The 19,439-nt window shown below is 39.8% G+C and overlaps 1 protein-coding gene across 1 annotated transcript in view; it reads left to right on the top strand.

The window, feature by feature from the left end:
- The window catches only part of LOC122787879 (duodenase-1-like), a 278,333-nt gene that overhangs the window by 74,142 nt on the left and 184,752 nt on the right, over nt 1-19,439 (top strand). Inside the window, exon 3 of the mRNA XM_044054797.1 lies at nt 14,471-14,612. Within this exon, the coding sequence (XP_043910732.1) occupies nt 14,471-14,612 (142 nt within the window). The remainder of the gene's footprint in view (nt 1-14,470; nt 14,613-19,439) is intronic.

Raw genomic sequence — 19,439 nt, 5'->3', positions numbered from 1 at the left:
TTAGGTGGTTAGCATTACTTTCCCTAACAGGGTCGCCAGCAGCTCCTTTTCACTCAGTGCTTACTCAAACTCTATTTGTCCTTATTCCAGCCCTTAACCTAGTTGCTAGATTTTTTCTGTTCCTTTTGTCCTTCCCAGTCATTTGGGACCTCCATAAAGCAGTCCTTTATCCTTCTGCTTATCATCTACACTATCCCTTAGTTATCTTGCAGCTTTTGCTTTCTATTCTTTCTCCCTCTTCTCAAATCTTAATTTCTGTTAACCTGTAGCTACTGCCAGGCCTTCGTCTGCTTCTATTGCCCTTCTCCGAGCTTGACCCCCCCCCTACTTTCTCTGCTGCTCTGATTGAACAGTGACTGATCGTCTATTGTTCTTGCGGCAAGTCGAGACTTGGGGCTTAGCCCTGCTACATTCACCCTCACTATGCTCGGGCTCACTTCACCCCCCCCCAGCCATCCCCCCATATCCTTTCCTTTATACCTACCCCCCTGACACACCCATAGCCTTACACCACACCACTTCCTGTCTTCCCAGAACACGCTCAATTTGTTTTTCCCTTACTTTCACTCTAACTAGTCATACTAGCATCTCTACTGTCAAACATTCTTCTCACTCTGACTCTCCCTACTGGTACCTTACAACTGATCAGTAAAGCAATCAGTCCCTCTTAACTTTAACATGACTATCTCACTCTACTCTTTTCTCTAGCTGCCTCCATTACTTCTCCTCTCATCACTGACCCCCCTACATCCTTACTTGATACCAGTCAGCAGTAGCCCTACTAATTATGAAGGCTATATCTTCTCTCATCCACAGCAATCTGTTAACATCACTTCATGTATCCTCCCTCTAAATATTCCTCTTCCGAGAATCAGAACTGCTCCCTCCTGCACTATCCATCCTAAAACTAAAACAAAATATCTCTTCAGCTATACATATAAACATACATTTCTCTTTCTCCCTGCTAATCTACTTCTGTCAGGTGACATTCATCCAAACCCAGGACCTACCTCAGCCTCACCCTCAAATAATACTCTCTCTTTCTCCCAACCAACATATTCCAACCCTTACCAAAAACACATCTCATTCTACTCAATGAATATTATACTTAATAAACTAGTGAATTCCATGCTTGGGTTGCTAAACATAACCCGGATGTAATCACCCTAACTGAAACATGGCTGAAACCACATGTCCCAGATAGAGACATTCTTCCCCCAGGGTATAATATACTTCGCCTTATCGGCAGAAGAAAAGGTGGAGCTGCCATCATCTATTCTAACCATCTAACCCTCACTTGTCTTAAAGAACCAATCCCACCCCTCCCTTCAACTGAAATCCTGGTAGCCAGCTTGAAACTAAATAACTTCTCTACCATCACTGTAGCAGCCATCTATATCCCTCCAAGAGATAATATTCCCCTGCTCAAAAACTTGGCTAGCTCTAAATTACTCTAACTTTTCCTCTTGCATTAACCTACATGGATTTACTCAATTAATATCTGTAGCTACCAACTACAAATACTCGCACATTTCCAGTACTCTACTCGACTGGATACTGGTATCCAACCCTACCTCATATCATAACACAGAGACCCTTCCAAATTCCCTTAGTGATCACTCTCCAATAAAGGTTACTAGATTCACTCCACACTTCATCAGATCATACAAATACATAACTTGTCATAATCTATCCAACTTCTCCCCTGACACCTTTAACTCTCTTCTCTCTAGAACAAACTGGAATCATCTTAATGAACTTCCTCTTGAAGAAGCTGTCCAACCATTTAATTCCAACTTTCTTAATATACTAAACTCTCTTGCACCTCTCCATACTCTTAGAATAAAATCTAAAATATCCCCATGGCTCTCTAAAGCAACATGCACCCTAATGAGAAAAAGGGACAGGTTGTGGAAAACCTGGACAAGAAATAAACTTCCCTCAGACCTGCAAAATTACAAAGAACTCTGAAACCTAAAAACAAACAAAAAAAAAAACAAAAAAACAAAAAAAAACACATTGCTAAAGATAAAAAAGAAATTCTACCATAACCCTCCCAAAGCACTAAAATCTAACCCCAATAAATTTTGGAACTCAAGTCAACCAAATACTGCATCCTGGAAATCCTTCCTCCTCAAATCCTTACTGAAATAAGACAACTGAACAAACTGCCACTATCTTTCAACTCCTTCTTTATTGATACTGTATCAAAAATGATCGATACAAACCCTCCTCCAGCAAATGTTTCTAATCCATCTGCCCAAACTCCTACCTCACACTCCTCTACATCTTCTTCTCTTAAACCTGTACAGACTACCGTTATCAAACTACTACTCTCCAAACTAAAACCTTGCGCTACTTCTACTGATAATATGCCTTCCTACATTCTCCAGATAGCAGCTGATACTCTGGCCTTTCCTGTAACTATCTTGATCAACCGCTCAATCTCTTAATCTAAAGTTCCATCTATCTGGAAAGAATTTTATACTTTACCTATCCACAAAGGAGGTAACTCCCAAGAAATCTCTAAGTTTAGACCTATACCCATTCTGTCATCCCTCTCTAAACTATTAGAAAAATGCATACACAAGCAAACCCTGCAATACCTAGTACAGGAAAACCTACTGACTCCTACACAGCATGGTTTCCGCCCAAAACACAGTACACATACTGCCCTTATCTCCTTTACAAACACCATTTCCCAGGCTCATGATAACAACAAACTTGTCTCCCGTTTATTCCTTGACCTTTCTAAAGCCTTTGATACCATCTCTCACACTCTACTTCTGGCTAAATTGTCAAATCTAAATTTCTCCCCAATAGTATCACTTGGTTTTCTAGCTATCTCTCTGATCGGCTACAATCAGTGAAATTGCTACCCACACTCTTCCCCCTTCCTTCTCTGTAAAAATGGGTGTTCCCCAAGGATCTATTTTGGGTCCACTACTATTATTTTCATCAATCTACTCTATACTTCTTGCTCTCAGTCATCGCTTGGTCAATATGCAGATGATTCTACCATGATCACTACCTCTGACTCTCCCTCTAGTCTCATCTCCACTACTCAGGCCTTCACATCAGTGGAAACCTGGCTCACCAACAACCAATTAATCCTGAATCCCCCCAAAAAACAACTCTTACACTTTCTTCCAAAAACTCAACCATCTCAAATCGTCTTTCACCTGTCTGCCAATAACACTCTAACAGAACCCGACTCAAGCACCAAACTCTTAGGTGTCCACTATAGATGATCAGCTTAAATTTCTCCTGCACATCAACAACTACATCAAGAAGACCCATCAGAAACTAGGCCTTCTAGACAGAAACAGAAAGTTTCTCACAACCAATGTAAAACTAACCCTGTCTTATACTTACCTCCTACCCAGTCTGTTATATGGTTCTCAAATACTCACAAACCTTAATGCCACACTCCTAGCAAAACTTAACTCTACTTATAACAAGAAAGCCAGATTCTCTGCCCAACATACTTATAAAACCCACCAATGTATCTTACTTAAACTGGCTGGAACTTCCTAATGTGCTTCTCTCTCTCTGCTCCAGATTATACACTCTATACTATACCAACCTTACTATTATCCTAACATATCCTCTCTTATATCCTACTATTCTCCAACTAGATCACTCCGGAGCTCTGACCAAGAACCACTACTTATCCATAAACGTAGGACTAATAATGGATGCAACCTATATAGCTATCACCCGCCTTTGCTTGCAACAAGCTTCCATGACAAATTTGCTTACTAAATCAAAGCAGCCACCAAAGAACAGTTAGCAAATCTCTGGTCCTGCCTCTATACTCATCCTCCATAAACAAGCTCTCTGTCCTTAAACAATTTTCACTATTGACCACAAACCTTAACAATTTTCTTCTTCACTCTAACAGGTCTTAGCACTTCTCCTCCTATGGCCTTGCCAACCTCTCCCTTTCAAGTCACTAATTTCATTTTAGCTTCAGCCTTAACTTCTTCTCCTCTTACATACTCTCCACTGAACCATTACCAGAAATAACAAATGTCCATATTGTATTGATATTTTAAGACTATATTGTATAAACATGTCTTATCTACATGCTTGATTAATGTTAGGCATGTAAATACTGTTTTTCTCCTTGATATTAATGCTGGTAATTCCTGGGAAATAATTGACTGTCATCCTTTTCGTGAATACTTTTTTCTGTAAATTTTAACTATTGTATTATAATGTTTTCTGGAGTTTTTCTCCCCAGGCCTCTGCTGAAGAAGGGCTATCTCAGCTCTTTCGGACATATTCCCCATCAACAAATGTAAAATAAAAAAATAAATAAATAAAAATAAATATATCAGGTGTGATAATAAGGTATGATAAGGTGGAGAGAATAGCATGAAGATCATGTTTTTTTTGTAATGCTTCTAGCACTGATATTTAATATCAGCAGATTAGACACTTTTCTAGAGAGATGGAATATGGTGTTGTGCCAGTTTAGTTACTATGTGTACCATAGTTTTCAATAGTTTAGTAATGCGCTTATTATATTTAGTACAGTCTAATGGAGTGGTGGGAGGATAGGATATAGGAAAGGGTGTGGAGGTTGGTAGATGTATGCAGGATTGACGGGTATATGGGGAGGTTGAAAGACTTATCTTGCATAAAATGGAAGACTGTTCTGGCATGGGTTGTGATTCAGGAAGATTATGAAATGAAGTAGCATGTGTGATAAATATTAGACATGTTATTAATACAATATGGAGTTGGATCATATTTATACTAGTACAAGATGGATTGTGAGGGAGGGCAGTATTGGAATATAATGTATAGTAGACTGCTAGTAGTAGGTTAGGTTATTTGGAGGAGGGAGTTAGGATATAACTAGGTGGTATGTAAGAGGTGGAGTAATGAGTCAATATTGGTGGACTGTTACAATTTACTTGGTGATGTGGGAGTGGCTATAGGTTCATAGGTTGGTACTAGGCTATCAGCCCTAGGGCCTATACAAGCCTAGCCATAACAATTCCCTGGCTATTTCTTCCCACACTATTTACTTCCCTGGATCCCTGTCTAGCAGGGTGACTGACGTGATCCCTGGGGTGAATTTACTTTCTCCCATCCAGTCATCAAGGTTCCTTTTGAAGAGGGCCAAAGAGACACTCTGCTTGACATGTATGGGCACTCTATTCCAGAGTCTGGGGAGTCTCTGGGTGAGGAACCTATCCCTCCAGCATGTTTTGTTTATTGTGATGGCAAGGTTTAGATCCCTGGAGCGTGTGGCTCTGAGGGACTGGGATTTCTTTAAGTGTAGCATGTCCAACAGCTCTGAGTTTGACATAGCCTTGTATGTTAAGCAGAGATCGCCTCTCAGTAGACGATATGCGACGGAGTATAGCTTGAGTTTTTTAAGGCGGTCAGAGTAGGGCATCTGCTTTAGGCCTGTGATTCTTTTTGTGAGGCATTTCTGCGGCCTTTCCAGTTGTTGCAGATGTCTTGAGAGGTACATACCAAATGGGGCATTTTATTCTATAATGGGTCTAATAAGGGATGAGTACAGCTGGACAATGACTTCCTTTTTTTCTGGATGAAAAGCCCTTAGTGATTAGGTGTGCCACATAGAAGGATTTCTTGACTGTTGTGGTGATGTGGTTATTGAAGGTGAGACCACTGTCCACTTGTGTCCCAAAGTGTCTTATCACACTTTCAGTGCTTCGTGTACTGCCACCTATGTGGTAATTCACAGGTACATGTTTTTTCCCAAAGGAGATAACTATCCATTTATTGGCATTGAGCTTGAGCCCATGGCTCTGGCACCAAGCATCTGTTTCTTTAAGGCCCTTTTGTAGAGTATCCACATAATTTGAGGATTCAATAATGGCTCCCAGTTTGCAGTCATCTGTGAACCTTGTTAGCCAGAGTTCCTTAGTGTTGGCCTGTACTTCAGAGAAGTAGATGCCAAACAAGAGCGGTCCCAGGACTGAACCCCGAGGTACTCCACTTATCTGGAGCTGGATTTAGAGTTGGTTTCTTTTACAGTGTGGGTTCTGTCAGTAAGCCAGTTGGCAACCCATTGGGTGATGTAGGGATTAATGCCCAGCTTAGTAAGTTTATCTATGATTCCAGAGTGGGGGATGGTGTCAAAGGCCTTGGCGAAGTCTAGATAGGCTGTGTGGACCACCTTACCATTGTCCATGGCTCTGGAGACTGATTCAAAGAAGTCAATCAGGTTCAGGAGACAGGATTGGCCCTTCACGAACCCAAACTGGGTGGGGGTCCAGTGTTTGAAGGTTGCCAATGTCTTTCTTTATAGGTTCCATGATAATACACTCCATGGCCTTGCAGATAAGGCTTGTCAGACTGATGGGACAGTAGTTTCAGGGATAAAGTATAAATTAGGGGAAAATGGGGGTGGGTGGGAATGGGAGTGGGGTAGGGGAGCTGAGTGAGCCCTGAGTGAAGCAGAATGAGCCAGTCAGTGTTGCAAATAAACTCTCCTGCTGACTTGGTTAGTAGGTCAGTAGACTACAGTTTTAGGAGTCTATCAAGCTACATTAAAAGTTTGGAGGGGAGCCATGTAGCAAGGGGTTCTCATTTATGCTCACCACTGTTAGCCTTTTACAAGTAGCACTATGTAGTCTTTCATACTTCATTTCACCACGGAAAATGAACTAGGGTTTATGGTTTCCAGAACTGGAGTTTATTTTCCATTTTAACTGCAAACTTTTTTGCCTTCTTTTTTCCATTTCAAAAACCCAGGAATGAATAGCATCATTTTGAAAAACAGACATCTAACTAGGATACAATCATTTTGTGCAGAACTGACCTCCTGTCTCTCCAATCACCACATCATATACAACCCCTCTCCTCCAATAACTTTTCTTACCAAGTATGAATAACTTTTAAAAAGTGAATAGTTTAAATATATACATGATATTGCTATTTTACTATGTGTTTGTGTGTAGGGGATCAAAAAGCATGCAATGGAGGAAAATAAACTTAGGTTATCATAGGAGTTACTGTAGGTCTGATGGCAAGGAAAGGGAATCATTCTAGTTTATGAAGCTTACAGATTAGAAATCATAGAAGAGAGATCAGATCTTTGGTTTATAGGAAGCAGTTTCACTGTTTTTAACAAAGCATACTGCTGTTTCTGTGGGAAAAGATAAATATGGTTTTGGGTTATTTGAAGTGAGAAGTTGTGTTCCATAGATGCAGCAGCTATAAAAGGGAGGATGTTATGTATTCCAGCTGGAATTAAACAATTAGCTTGCCCAGAACTTCTTTTTCTTATGTAAAAAAAGCACAATACTTTTTAGGACCAGCAAATTTTATGATCAATCCAACACCTAGATACCAAACTAGTGGATAAATTAAAATAGTCCCATTGAAGGAGTTATTAACAGTAGCAGAGAAGTGGGATCAAACCAGAAGACTACTGTATTATGAGCATATATAACAGACAATGTGGGGTGATTGGAAATAAGTCTATTTAAAAAGGGGGAAAAGGAGGAGCGAGAGAGGCTGGCTCTTTGAAGCACATCTTTAAATAGCATTGTGGGGTTGGATGTGGTAGAGGCTGTTTTATCAGATGCATCTTTTTGAACTGGGAAAAAGCTTTGTTACTAAAACCTGAACAGACTTTCTTCACTTATAATGACCATCTCTTAAAATGTCAAGATGTTTAGGTTGTCTGTAATGCATTCCTCGCACCCAATATGTTGTCCATTCACAATAGGCACATCATATTACCATTTGTCACCTGTGGTCAAAGAAATGGTACAGTCCCAAATTTCTGCTGGGACTCTACATCCCTAAATGTTCTGTCTTTCTACTGGAGCATCTCCATGTGTCTTCATCTTTTAATTAAATATTCTGTTTCCTTAGCACACCTAGTAGTAAATACAAGTCTTAAGCGAGAGTATCCTTCTCAGCTGCTTATCTACATTCTCCAAGACGATACTCCTTTTCCTCACAAAATATTTTGTCATGTCAAAAGCTTACAGCTTAATTTCTAGGCAAAATGATCACCTTGAGCTAAAGGTTATGTTCTGCAAAAGGAGTTTCTTATTAGAGTTATCACTCTCCCTGCTTCTGCCACTGACTTCTATTGTGTCTCACCAAACATTCCAAATTTGTAGTATTTCCTGTTCTTTTGCACTGTCAACATCATATCCATAGACAGATCTTTAAATCTATCTTCCTTTCCTTGCAGCACAGTTGTTCATATTCACATGTTTTCAGTGAGATGGATATCGGGTGTCTTTTCAACTTTTGCAAATGAATTTTCTTAATAATTTCTTCTTAACTATATTTGCAGATATCTCTTTTGTTAAATCTCTGGGAATAAACTGCTTCATTTAAGTGCACTGTAACCCATCACATTAGAAAAATATCAGTAAGTGAAGCAAATATCATGTCCTCGGTACATATGACTGGGGGACTGAGTCGGGAGTTTTGAAATCTCCAAAACTGCTAGATCCCATTGAGCGGGTGGAACATCTGGAAGGGATTTTTTTGACTGATTTGGGGGATAGAATAGCAAATGATGGACTGTACCCATTTGTCTTGAGTCAGGGATAGCCAGGCTTCTGGGTACAGTGACAATCTTCCCCCGACTGCCTCCGAAGATGGGCAGTCGGGCAACACCTCAGGGATGGTGAAAGGGCTTGTCAGGGAAGGCTTCCCCATTGCGCTGGTTCTCCCCTGCCCCTAGGGCACCATTGTTATTCCCACCTCTGCCTCTGGCGGAGTCCCTTGAGATTGTTTACGGAACCACATCTTTCCACCTTTCTGGCCTTTGGGGTAAGGCCTGGAAGGAGTAGAAAACGGACTGCAGAAAGGGTCTTGCCATCAGTCTCGCACCTAGTCAAGGTTTCTTTCACTTGAGGACCAAAGAGGGATGATCCATCAAACGGGAGTTGCATAGCCGCATCCAGGCATGCCTACGTGTAACACACCTGTCCCTGCGGCTCTGCTCGCTCCATCAGCCGTAAGAAAGAAGGCATGGAGGAGTTGGTTATAGAATTGTTCATCTTATCTTGGAAACCCGCAGCTAACATTTCACCTTGATCAAGTCCCTTTGAAGACGAGTAAAATGGCACAGGTAGTTCAGCATGGTAAATGTCGCTGACGAGAAACATCCGCCCTCTGCTCATCCATGGACCTAGATTCCTTGTTAGGTGGATGGACAGGTACTGAAGGATCAGCTAGCTCCTTCTTAGTGGCAGCAGCTACCACCATAGCATCCACAGAAACTCCTTTTGTTAAAAATTGTTTGTCTGCTGGAGCTGTTATGAACTTGGAGGGTCTCCTGGGAGTGGGGTCCACTGAATCAGGAGCCGTCCATGCCTTCTTAGCAACCACCTGGGGGACACCCAGGAGGTGGAAGGACGAGAGCCAAACGCCTCAAGATACACAGATGGTTGAGGGCTGGCCAATTTCCCTCTGTTTTAGGATCTCCAGAATGTCTGCAAATGAGACATCTTCAGAAGGGGAACGGGAACCCCCAGAACCATTCAAATCTGTGTCTGACGTGATGGACTCAGGTGAGTCAATGTGTTTCCTCTTACACTTCCTCTTCCGAGGGGGCCCTTCTGCCAAATCAGGAGAGGCCTCTGAAGAGGATGAAATCCCCACAGGGGCTCCTGAGGAGCTGGCTCTCTGCGGTCCGGGATGAGGGAGTGAGTCGACTTAGCCTGAGGCACCATAGAGGAGGTGAGCCGACTGTGGAGTAGAGCCAGGCTCAACACACTCCGCATGACCTCGAATGCACCCCTGTCAGGCAGAGCCAGAGGTCCCCCCCTCGGCACCGACAGTGATGGCTATTCTTCCAAGGAAGAAAACGGAGCCAACAACGGATCACAGTCTCGGTTCTGACGCTCTGAGCTCAAGAGAGTCAAGGAGGAATATGTTGATGGACCGGGGCAGGCATCGACTGATGAGTCGGGCTCTGAAGCATCTGGGCCAGTGCCTCGGACTTACCTCTGAAGGTCATGATCCGACAGCCTCGATGACCTAGAGGATTGAGATCTTTGGCTCGTTCAGACAGCAGGGGAGATCCTAAGAGATGGTGACCTGGACCTCTTCCTAGTTGTCGGCTCGAAGGTCTGGTAAACTGTGGATCGAGACTTATCGGCCAGCCGGAGCCGATGAAGGCAGAGGTTGAGAAACCACCTAGATGCCTTAGAGGGCTTCCCTGTTGAAACAGACAGGGAATCCTCTGGCTTGAGTAAGCCTCTGAGAATCAATTTATTCTTTCTTTCCTGCAGGACCCTGGGGCTGAAGCCATGGCACACAGCACAGGAGTCCTGCAGGTGCAAACAGACAGTAGACACAAGAAGTGTGAGCGTCTGTCAGAGACATTTTCTGACAGCACGCATCACACTTTGCTTCTTTAGACATTTTTTTGAACAGGTGTACACAAACACACACACAAACACACTAGTTACACCCTGTCAAGTTAAATTATAATAAAACCAGTAACTAGGATTTTAAAATAAAATAATACACACACACTCCACTAGGGAAGGAAAGGCCTGTAGGAAGAACCTAAGGTTCTTGAGGGAAAAACGGAAATTTTTAGAAGGGATAAAAATTTTTCTAAACTACACTAAACTAAGTAAATATATTAAATTAAAGGGGTTTAAGGACTAATTTCAACAAGAAATATTACTCACCAAGAACCGGTAGAAAACCAACCTCATCTGAGGTAACTCTCGCCAGCATTGTGGGATATAGTGGAACCAACTCTCGAGCTTTTAGAGTAACCCATCCAGCAAGAATGAAGGCGAGATAGACAACTTAACATCTCAAGCATCACTCTAATGTACATGAAGCTTGCAAAAAAAAAAAAAAAATGTGCATTAACCACCCAGTGGTGTGACTACTGATTCTAGATGACTGTCACTGTTGAAGTGACACCACGGCCTCATCTGCAGAAATGGGAACAAGGGTTGTGGCTGGATAGATGGATGGAGAATTGCCTGGATCTTTTATCCGGTGCTCTATTAGCACTTATTTGGAATTTTGGTGCCCAAAACACCAGTGTTTTACATACATCACCAAGAAGCACATTTTGTTGTTACAACTGACATTGTCTGGGATGGGAAAAGGAGAACATGAAGACAAAGTGTGTCCCACATTAAAATGGGACTAGCAAAGTGCTGTGGAGAGCAGACACAGCAGGGGACCACCATGAAACTACAATGTAGTAATACATTGCTGTGGGAAGCTGTACAATAGTATTAGAATTAAGGGATGACCTACTGTGCTTGGAAGGTGTTTTCCAAACAATCTATTTCAATTTCCTAATAATAATAATCCAGCTAATTTGTATTTGACTATTTACTGGGATTCAGCTGATGTAGTATCTTCCAGCAGTTTGCTCCATATCGGAGCTAATAACTGGATGATACTTTTGCCACTTTTATTGGCATAGCTGTAGTATAAACACAATTTGAAACCAATATTTCTGTTGTCGCCTACTGTTAAGGATGACTAGTCAATACTGAACAGGCAAATGATACAAGGCGTTTCTTTTTTAGGTGACTTAAGGCCGACGTATAGGTACAAAGCTGAATACATGCAGGATAAAAGGAGATAGCAATGGACAGAGTAGACTATTGAAATGATTATTGGCTAGTATGCAGAAGGCAGCAAAACTGATAGCATTTCTCAACTACACTGAACTCATTACACATTCCTGTATACCTGTGTTCATTTGCATTTCATTTGAGCTTCATATTCTAAGACTGTATCTATATGAATCAAGGTAATACATAAACATGGCACATTATGCATGTAACTGCTCTCAACTGCTTAGGTATACTTAATGCTTATCTTCAGGTATTTTTTGCCAAAAGTGCACATTTGTCAAAATGTATTCACATTTCCCCATTCAGAGTGAATAACCTCCACTGACTGTGTTTGCATATAGATGCGGCGTTGTTCTTCATGGATTCATGCTACAAAATTGTTAAACATGGGTCTAATATCATTTCTTGTTAAAAAATTTCCACCTATGTTGCTATTTTTTGTTGAGTTAAATTCTATAACAAGGTTGTAACTGAAAATGTGTCTCACTGATCTAGTTTATCTGCTTGAAATAATTAAACAAAAAAGCCAATAAATATTTCTTTTTCTTGACCAGGAAAAGTCCAACTAGGTAAAACCCATTTTTAGCAGATACCTGGTGAGAAAACTCCATGAATAAATCTAAATTATTGGCATTAGATGGTAGTATTCTTTGCTGTCTTGGCAAGAAGCTCAAATGAGATTTCAATTAGTCCAAAGGATGCATGCTGTTTCCTTTTCATACTTTGTTTAAACTGTCTGTTCAGGGTGTTTTTTTCTCTTTCAAATTCTGTTGCTTCCTACTCTCCATACTTTAACCTCTTGTTTCTTGTCTTGATTTGTAATTTTGTTTTAGTGATTCTTTCATATCATATACAACAATGTTTTATTGCAGCCTTTTTCTTTTTTGTATATGTGAATTTGTGAATCATGTTTTCAAATATTCAAACATGCTATCTGCAACTCTTTCTAAAGGCAATATCTCGTGTTTTTTTTTTTGGGGGGTGAGTTCTACTAACAAATTATTGCTGGTGAGCTCTACTAACACTAGAACAATTCATAGGCATGAAAGAGTTGCACTTAGGAACTCATTTACATGTCTCAGAATCAATCACTAAATTAAGTGTTCCACCCAATGTTATTCCACAGACACCTACAGACACAGAGAGACACACAGATGTATACACGAGTGCACACATGCCCTCATATACACACACACGTGCACGAGTGCACACCCACAACCATTATTTCATTAATATTTTGAATGGATATATTTCATTCATGCATTAGTTGAAGGTGGTTTGTTAGTTTGAATTTGAACCGAGTATTTTGTATTTTTTATGCTTTTACCATTTTTATGTCTCTACATTTTTAAATGTTTTTAAATGGTTCTCAACATTTCTTAATTGTTTAATAGATTTATTGCTTATATGAGCTGTAAACTCATCCAGTATTTATACTTGTGAGCTGTGTAATTATTTTGTCTGATGAAGTTTGAGCACAGCCTCAAACGAAAAGCGCTTAACAGTATTAAAGGATATTATCTACGTTTGTTGGTGTGTGTACTTTGCCTGCCTCAATCCGCTTTGCAGATTTACAGTTTGTTTTTCTTGCCTCTGTGTTGAACCTGTTTTCATTATATCCTTTGTATATATGAGTCTATTCCTATAGCTATTAAATCCCATATAACTAATACTGTTTTGCCTTATAAATGGATTTTCACCCTAATAGTTTCATTACATGAAATCCTATCAAGTGTGATAAATTAATTTCGTGGTACGTGATGACAGGCTGACATTTGGCAGATGTATGTTGTTGATTATCCAATGTCATTTTTATCTGTTAGTATTGTGTTCAATCTTTAATTCTTCCCAATAAACTTGTCACCAAGGCAATTTATACATAAACTGGGGTTTTTCTATATTAGTGTTTTAGACTCCATGAAAGGAACACAAACTGACTGTAGTAGGCAAACAATATATTTCTATTTAGGTCTTCTCATGTTGTGGTAGTCTGGCATGTTATAAGTTTTCAGTCCATGGTCATTACAGTCTATGTGGAATTGCCTCCCAATGGGTTCTAGATCCTGTATGGTCTTTGTTTTTGCTTGCCATGCTAAAAGCATCATGGTCTTCATGACAATGCAGTGGAAGGCAAGGCTGACATCTTTACATGCTCTTGCATGTAACATGACTGCTGTCACTAACTGAAATTCATTACCCAGATTTTGGGGAGTTAAGGACACATATTAGCCAAGTTATAAACAAAGAATTACCCAGAATATATTTTTATATAAGCATAGAACAATTTCAGACAGTTCTTTATGATAACTGAGCATACTTTTTTTATTAAATAAATATATAAATTAGTGGGTGTGTGTTTTTTATTTACCATTAAATATACAGTTTTTATAAGATGCTGAGAATTTTTACAACTGGGTGCTACAGAAGGAAATTCTGAATTATGAATTTGTATGTGTAATTCCTCTCCTAGGTGATGTTGCAAGTTAACTGACAGCATGAAGGAAGAATAAGTGATTTCTCCAAAACTATGGTCTGTTCCACCAAGTCTGCATAAATGATTTGTGTAATCCAGCCCAGGATATTTCTGGGTATAAACGTAATTAAAAAATAAACAAGCATAGAATGATAAGGTTCAATTTCACAGCCATGCTACGGTCTTCCAACAACTCTTATTGCTTTTATTGAGTGAGCAGACAGCAACCTGTCAGATATGGACTTGTGCATTTAGCAAGTTACAGGTACAAATTAAACATGCATTGGATTGTACTAGACCAAGTAATAAAACTGCAGGAAAAAGATTACATCAGAACATAGTGTGCGAGTCCACTTTTCCATACATATTAGGCTAAATTTAAAAGCAACAACACCTATTATTTGTCATTTTCTTTCAGAAACATAACTGTACTGTTGGGCGCTCACAACATAGCACAGCAAGAGGAATCACAGCAAACCTTTGGAGTGCAGCAAGTTTACATCCCCCCTCTTTATGTTCATGAAACTGCAGAGTCTGGTAATGACATTATGCTCTTGAAGGTAGGAACATTTTGCACAGAAGCTAACTCTCTTCATGTCTTTTATTGATTTTGCATGTTATTATGTTAAGCTTTATATTTAGAGCAAAAAAAAATATATATATATATATATATATATATATATATATATATATATATATATATATATATATATAAAATCACTACTAAATACCGAACGCCCAAAATCCTGATGCTTAAAACTCCGAGACCACATGCCCGAAACCCCACAATACAGAATATTTAAAACCGTGAAATTCAAAATCGCGAAAGTTACACAACAAAACAGCACACACATAAACACACCTTCCCCCCACAACCAAACAATGCATTCTACACTAGACATAGGCTGGGGGGGGGGGCAAGCCTCCTGCACCCCCCCACACCTCCCATTTATTATTCCAACTCAGAGATCGCACAAACTGACACACAAGGCAAAATCACACCCACACATTACAGTCCCTCACACACACACATCACAGTCACAACACACACTACACCCCTTACAAACACACTTACACACACATACTTACCTGAACTGCAACACCAGAAGCGCGAACGCAAAATCCCTTAACATAGGGATTTTGCATTTCGCGCTTCTGGTCTTTCGGTAATGCGAGGTTTCGGTCATCTGGTCTCGGTGTTTTCAGCGATATATATATATATATATATATATATATATATATATATATATATATATAGTGTGTGTGTGTGTGTTTTATATACAAGGAGAAACCATAAAGGAGTTTTGTTTTTTTAATTTAACTTCTATGAATACTGTTTGAAATAAACTGGATTTCAGATGTTTGGTAAACTTGCATTTTCTTGGATATCTAGTTAAGAACAGTACATTAAAATGAAAATAGCATAGTAAGCTATAGTATAGTACAACAGATAACATATATAAGATTGTAATTGGATAACAGTCAGCATTTTTGTTATTTATTTATCATTATATGGCATAATTATGACATCTCAAATTTCACTTGTGTGCTATAATTATTTATGCACCCCTTGTGAGCTACAATTTATGGTAAATAAAGTTATTCATTTACTTATTATCAAGATAAGTGGGATGGTCTGATTTTTTCAGATGTGAGCTGGGCCAAAGGCAATGTGTATTATAGTACATATACAAAAATATTATGCTGCATATACACTATCCTTTCCTATGTCTTATGCATATGTGGATAGTGGACTGAATGTGGGCCACAGGACTGTACATGATAAAGGAGTAGCAGCGATCATCATGTCTTTTTCAGGTAGACTGGAACGGGAGCAAGGGATAAAGTTAGAGAACAAGGGGTCCCTATACAATAATAGCATCTGACTTAAACAGCTGATGCATGCCACATCGACAATTAGGAGCAACAATGATGTTTTTGGTATATGGGGCACATAAGCAGTCGTGAGAAGATGATGAAGTTGCCAGACACAAACTATGCATCTGTACTATCTCTGGCCTCTTTCTCAGTATATGCTGCATTTTGTGTTAAGAGTTTCACATTTTATAGGTTCATACGTTGGCACTAGGCTATTGGCCCTAGTGCCTATACAAGCCTAGCCATAACAATTCCCTGGATATTTCTTCCCACAATATTTACTTCCCTGGACCCGTGTCTAGCAGGGTGACTGATGTGATCCCCGGGGTGAATTTCATATCTCCCATCCAATCGTCAAGGTTCCTTTTGAAGAGGGCCAAGAAGGTGCTCTGCTTGACATGTATGGGCAGTCTGTTCCAGAGCATGGGGAGTCTGTGGGTCAGGAACGTATCCCTCCAGCATGTTTTGTTCATTGTGATGACAAGGTTTAGATCTCTGGAGCATGTGGCTCTGAGGGATTGGAATTTTTTTGAGTGGAGCATGTCCAACAGCTCAGGTTTAACATGGTCTTGTATGTTAAGCAGCGATCGCCTAGATGATATGCCACAGAGTAAAGCTGGAGTTTTTTACATGGTTAGCATAGGGCATCTGCTTTAGGCATGTGATTCTTTTAGTGAGGTATTTCTGCTGCCTTTCCAGCTGTTGTAGATGTCTTGTGAGGTACATACCAAATGGGGCATTGTATTCTATAATGGGTCTAATGAGGGATGAGTACAGTGGGACAATGACCTCCTTTCTTCTGGATGAAAAGCCCTAAGTGATGAGGTGTGCCACATAGAAGGATTTTCTGACTGTTGTGGTGATGTGGTTATCAAAGGTGAGACCACTGTCCACCTGTGTCCCTAAGTCTCCCATCACACTTTCGGTGTTTAGTGTACTGCCACCTATGTGGTAATTCATGGGTACATGTTTTTTTTTCCAAAGGGGATAACTATACATTTCTTGGCATTAAACTTGAGCCCATGGCTCTGGCACCAAGCATCTGTTTCTGTAAGGCCCTTTTGTAGAATATCCACATCATTTGGGGATTCAATAATGGCTCCCAGTTTGCAGTCATATGCAAACTTTGTTAGCCAGAGTCCCTTAGTGTTGGCCTGTATTTCAAAGAAGTAGATGCCAAACAAGAGCAGTCTCTGGAATGAACCCTGAGGTACTCCACTTGTCTGGAGCTGGATTTGGAGTCGGCTATTTTTACAGTCTGGGTTCTGTCAGTAAGCTAGTTGGCAACCCATCAAGTGACATAGGGATTTATGCCCAGCTTAGTAAGTTTATCTATGACTCCAAAGTGGGGGATGGTGTTGAAGGCCTTGGCGAGGCCAGACAAACCAGACACTACCAATGCATTCAAAGAAATGTAAGGACACAGAGCTTGTCCTTGGAAGTGGTATATTTAAAGCTTTTAAATTCATTCTTGGAACAATGATTAGATATCATATGCATGCATTTCATCAGTCTGTAATATACAAAATAAAAGGTTGTCATGGCTGCTGTGTGTGTGTTTAGTTGGGAGAAGGCAATACCCTACGGTACAGATTATCTCTGCTAAATGTGATGACTGACCAGACCTGATTTTTTGTATGAAAATAAGTGCATTATAGTAGCATATATATACATATTGCATATAGCACTGTGCTAACTCTATAATCACTTCATGATACTGATTGCCCACAAAAGTGTTGACATAACTGTAGTACTACCCTACACATGTTCTGCGGTCATGGGCAGGAATTATTTGTATCACCCTTATTTCCCACATATGCATGCGTGTCTTGTTAAATTGCATAGCTACTTACTGAAGGGATCTAGTTCACTATATGTGTGTGTGTGTGTGTGTGTGTGTGTGTGTGTGTGTGTGTGTGTGTGTGTGTGTATCAATTCGGCATGAGTTGATATGCCACTTCCTCTGCACCTATCACTTAAGGAACACCAGTTCTTGTACTGCACACACTAAACTTTAAGTTTTTGCAGTCTGCATCTCCCACACCCACTGCAAATTATATATTCCAACTCCGAGATCGCACTACAGTGAGGAAAGGGATGAATTATCTGTGACAGTACTTCAAGTTCATACCAGCGAATGCACAATGTATTCACAGATATGAACTTTTGATATTCATCCAAACCCAAATCCAAATTGAGTGTTCCATCTGCGAAGCATCTTTGTTCGCATTTGATATAGTAAAAAAAAAAATATATATATATATATATATATATATATATATATATATATATATATATATAGAGAGAGAGAGAGAGAGATTCCCTTCACAAGTTCAAAGTTTCAAAACTTTGAACTGTAAATGGTCGAGAACATAAGGTCAAGGATTTTACACTTTGAACGTTTTGAATGCAGATCACTGTACAGTGACAAACCAGTGGTTTGACAAAATGCCCCCCCCCCCACGCACCCACACAACTCACCCGCAGGTTATGTCACTAGTGCCATTCGTTGGAAAACTGTTGGTTGTATGTTATTAGATCAGGGGAATGAATGAGTAAATTTACTGAGATCAGGTATCATTGTGTTTAAGGACATTTGTGTTTTTGCCCACTGGTGTGTGATCCCAGCGTTACCACAGAATGATCAATGTGTAACTACTAAGATCAGGTGACTTGCGAGGGTAGTTACATTTTCTTTTATTGTACAGTTGGTTGCATTATTTTATTTCACTTCAGTAGAGAACTGTGTTACTTACTGACTCACATTCCCAGCCTAGCTCTTTACAAAAACACATACCATTCTGGTAGCAAGATGAACGTCTAAGATGCATTTCAGCAAAACAAGATGACAAAATATTATGTACTCCAAAGTACTTTAAGTACTATAACATTGGTTTATATTTAGCTTGGGGATATGTTGCTGAAAGTCTTGGGTGGCGGGCTAACTCCTCGCTTTCCACCACACACAGATGCACAGACCAAGAGTTCTTTTTTTTCAAATACTTCAGTTGAACAAACTGCAGAGGATCGAGTCAGAACGATTGATACAAGAGACAGATGACCTGTTGGAACAGTCGGACAATTATCAATTTATCGTCATTCACTGAATTGAAATTATACCCTTTCAAGACCACTAGCTACCTTGTCATAGGTTAAGAGGTTCCCTAAAGCTGTTTGTGCAATGTTGCACTTCTAGCAAACTACCATTGCAGAAATGTAAATTATAAAATGGAATTAATTTGGTTTGAAAATTTGATTTTCTTTTCCCTTGCTGGCTTTATGAATGTATAATACAGTCTTTAAATATTTCTATTATATACTGTACAGGTGATACATATTGTACCTACAGAGATTAACTTATTACAGCTGGGCGTCACTTCCAGGTGTTCCTGCAGTTACAGCCTACTAAAACTGCCAGGTGTCAAATATTGCTTTATTCATATTTGCATTAATAATCCAAAAACCATGCTACATACCAAATATAAAAATATTTCATTTTAAAGTTTACA

This window comes from Protopterus annectens, chromosome 13.part0 (assembly GCF_019279795.1).
Source record: "Protopterus annectens isolate FY-2018-M chromosome 13.part0, PAN1.0, whole genome shotgun sequence".
Taxonomy (NCBI): Eukaryota; Metazoa; Chordata; order Ceratodontiformes; family Protopteridae; genus Protopterus; species Protopterus annectens.
Note: the sequence above shows the minus strand (reverse complement) of the source record. Positions and strands in the feature narration are given on the sequence as shown.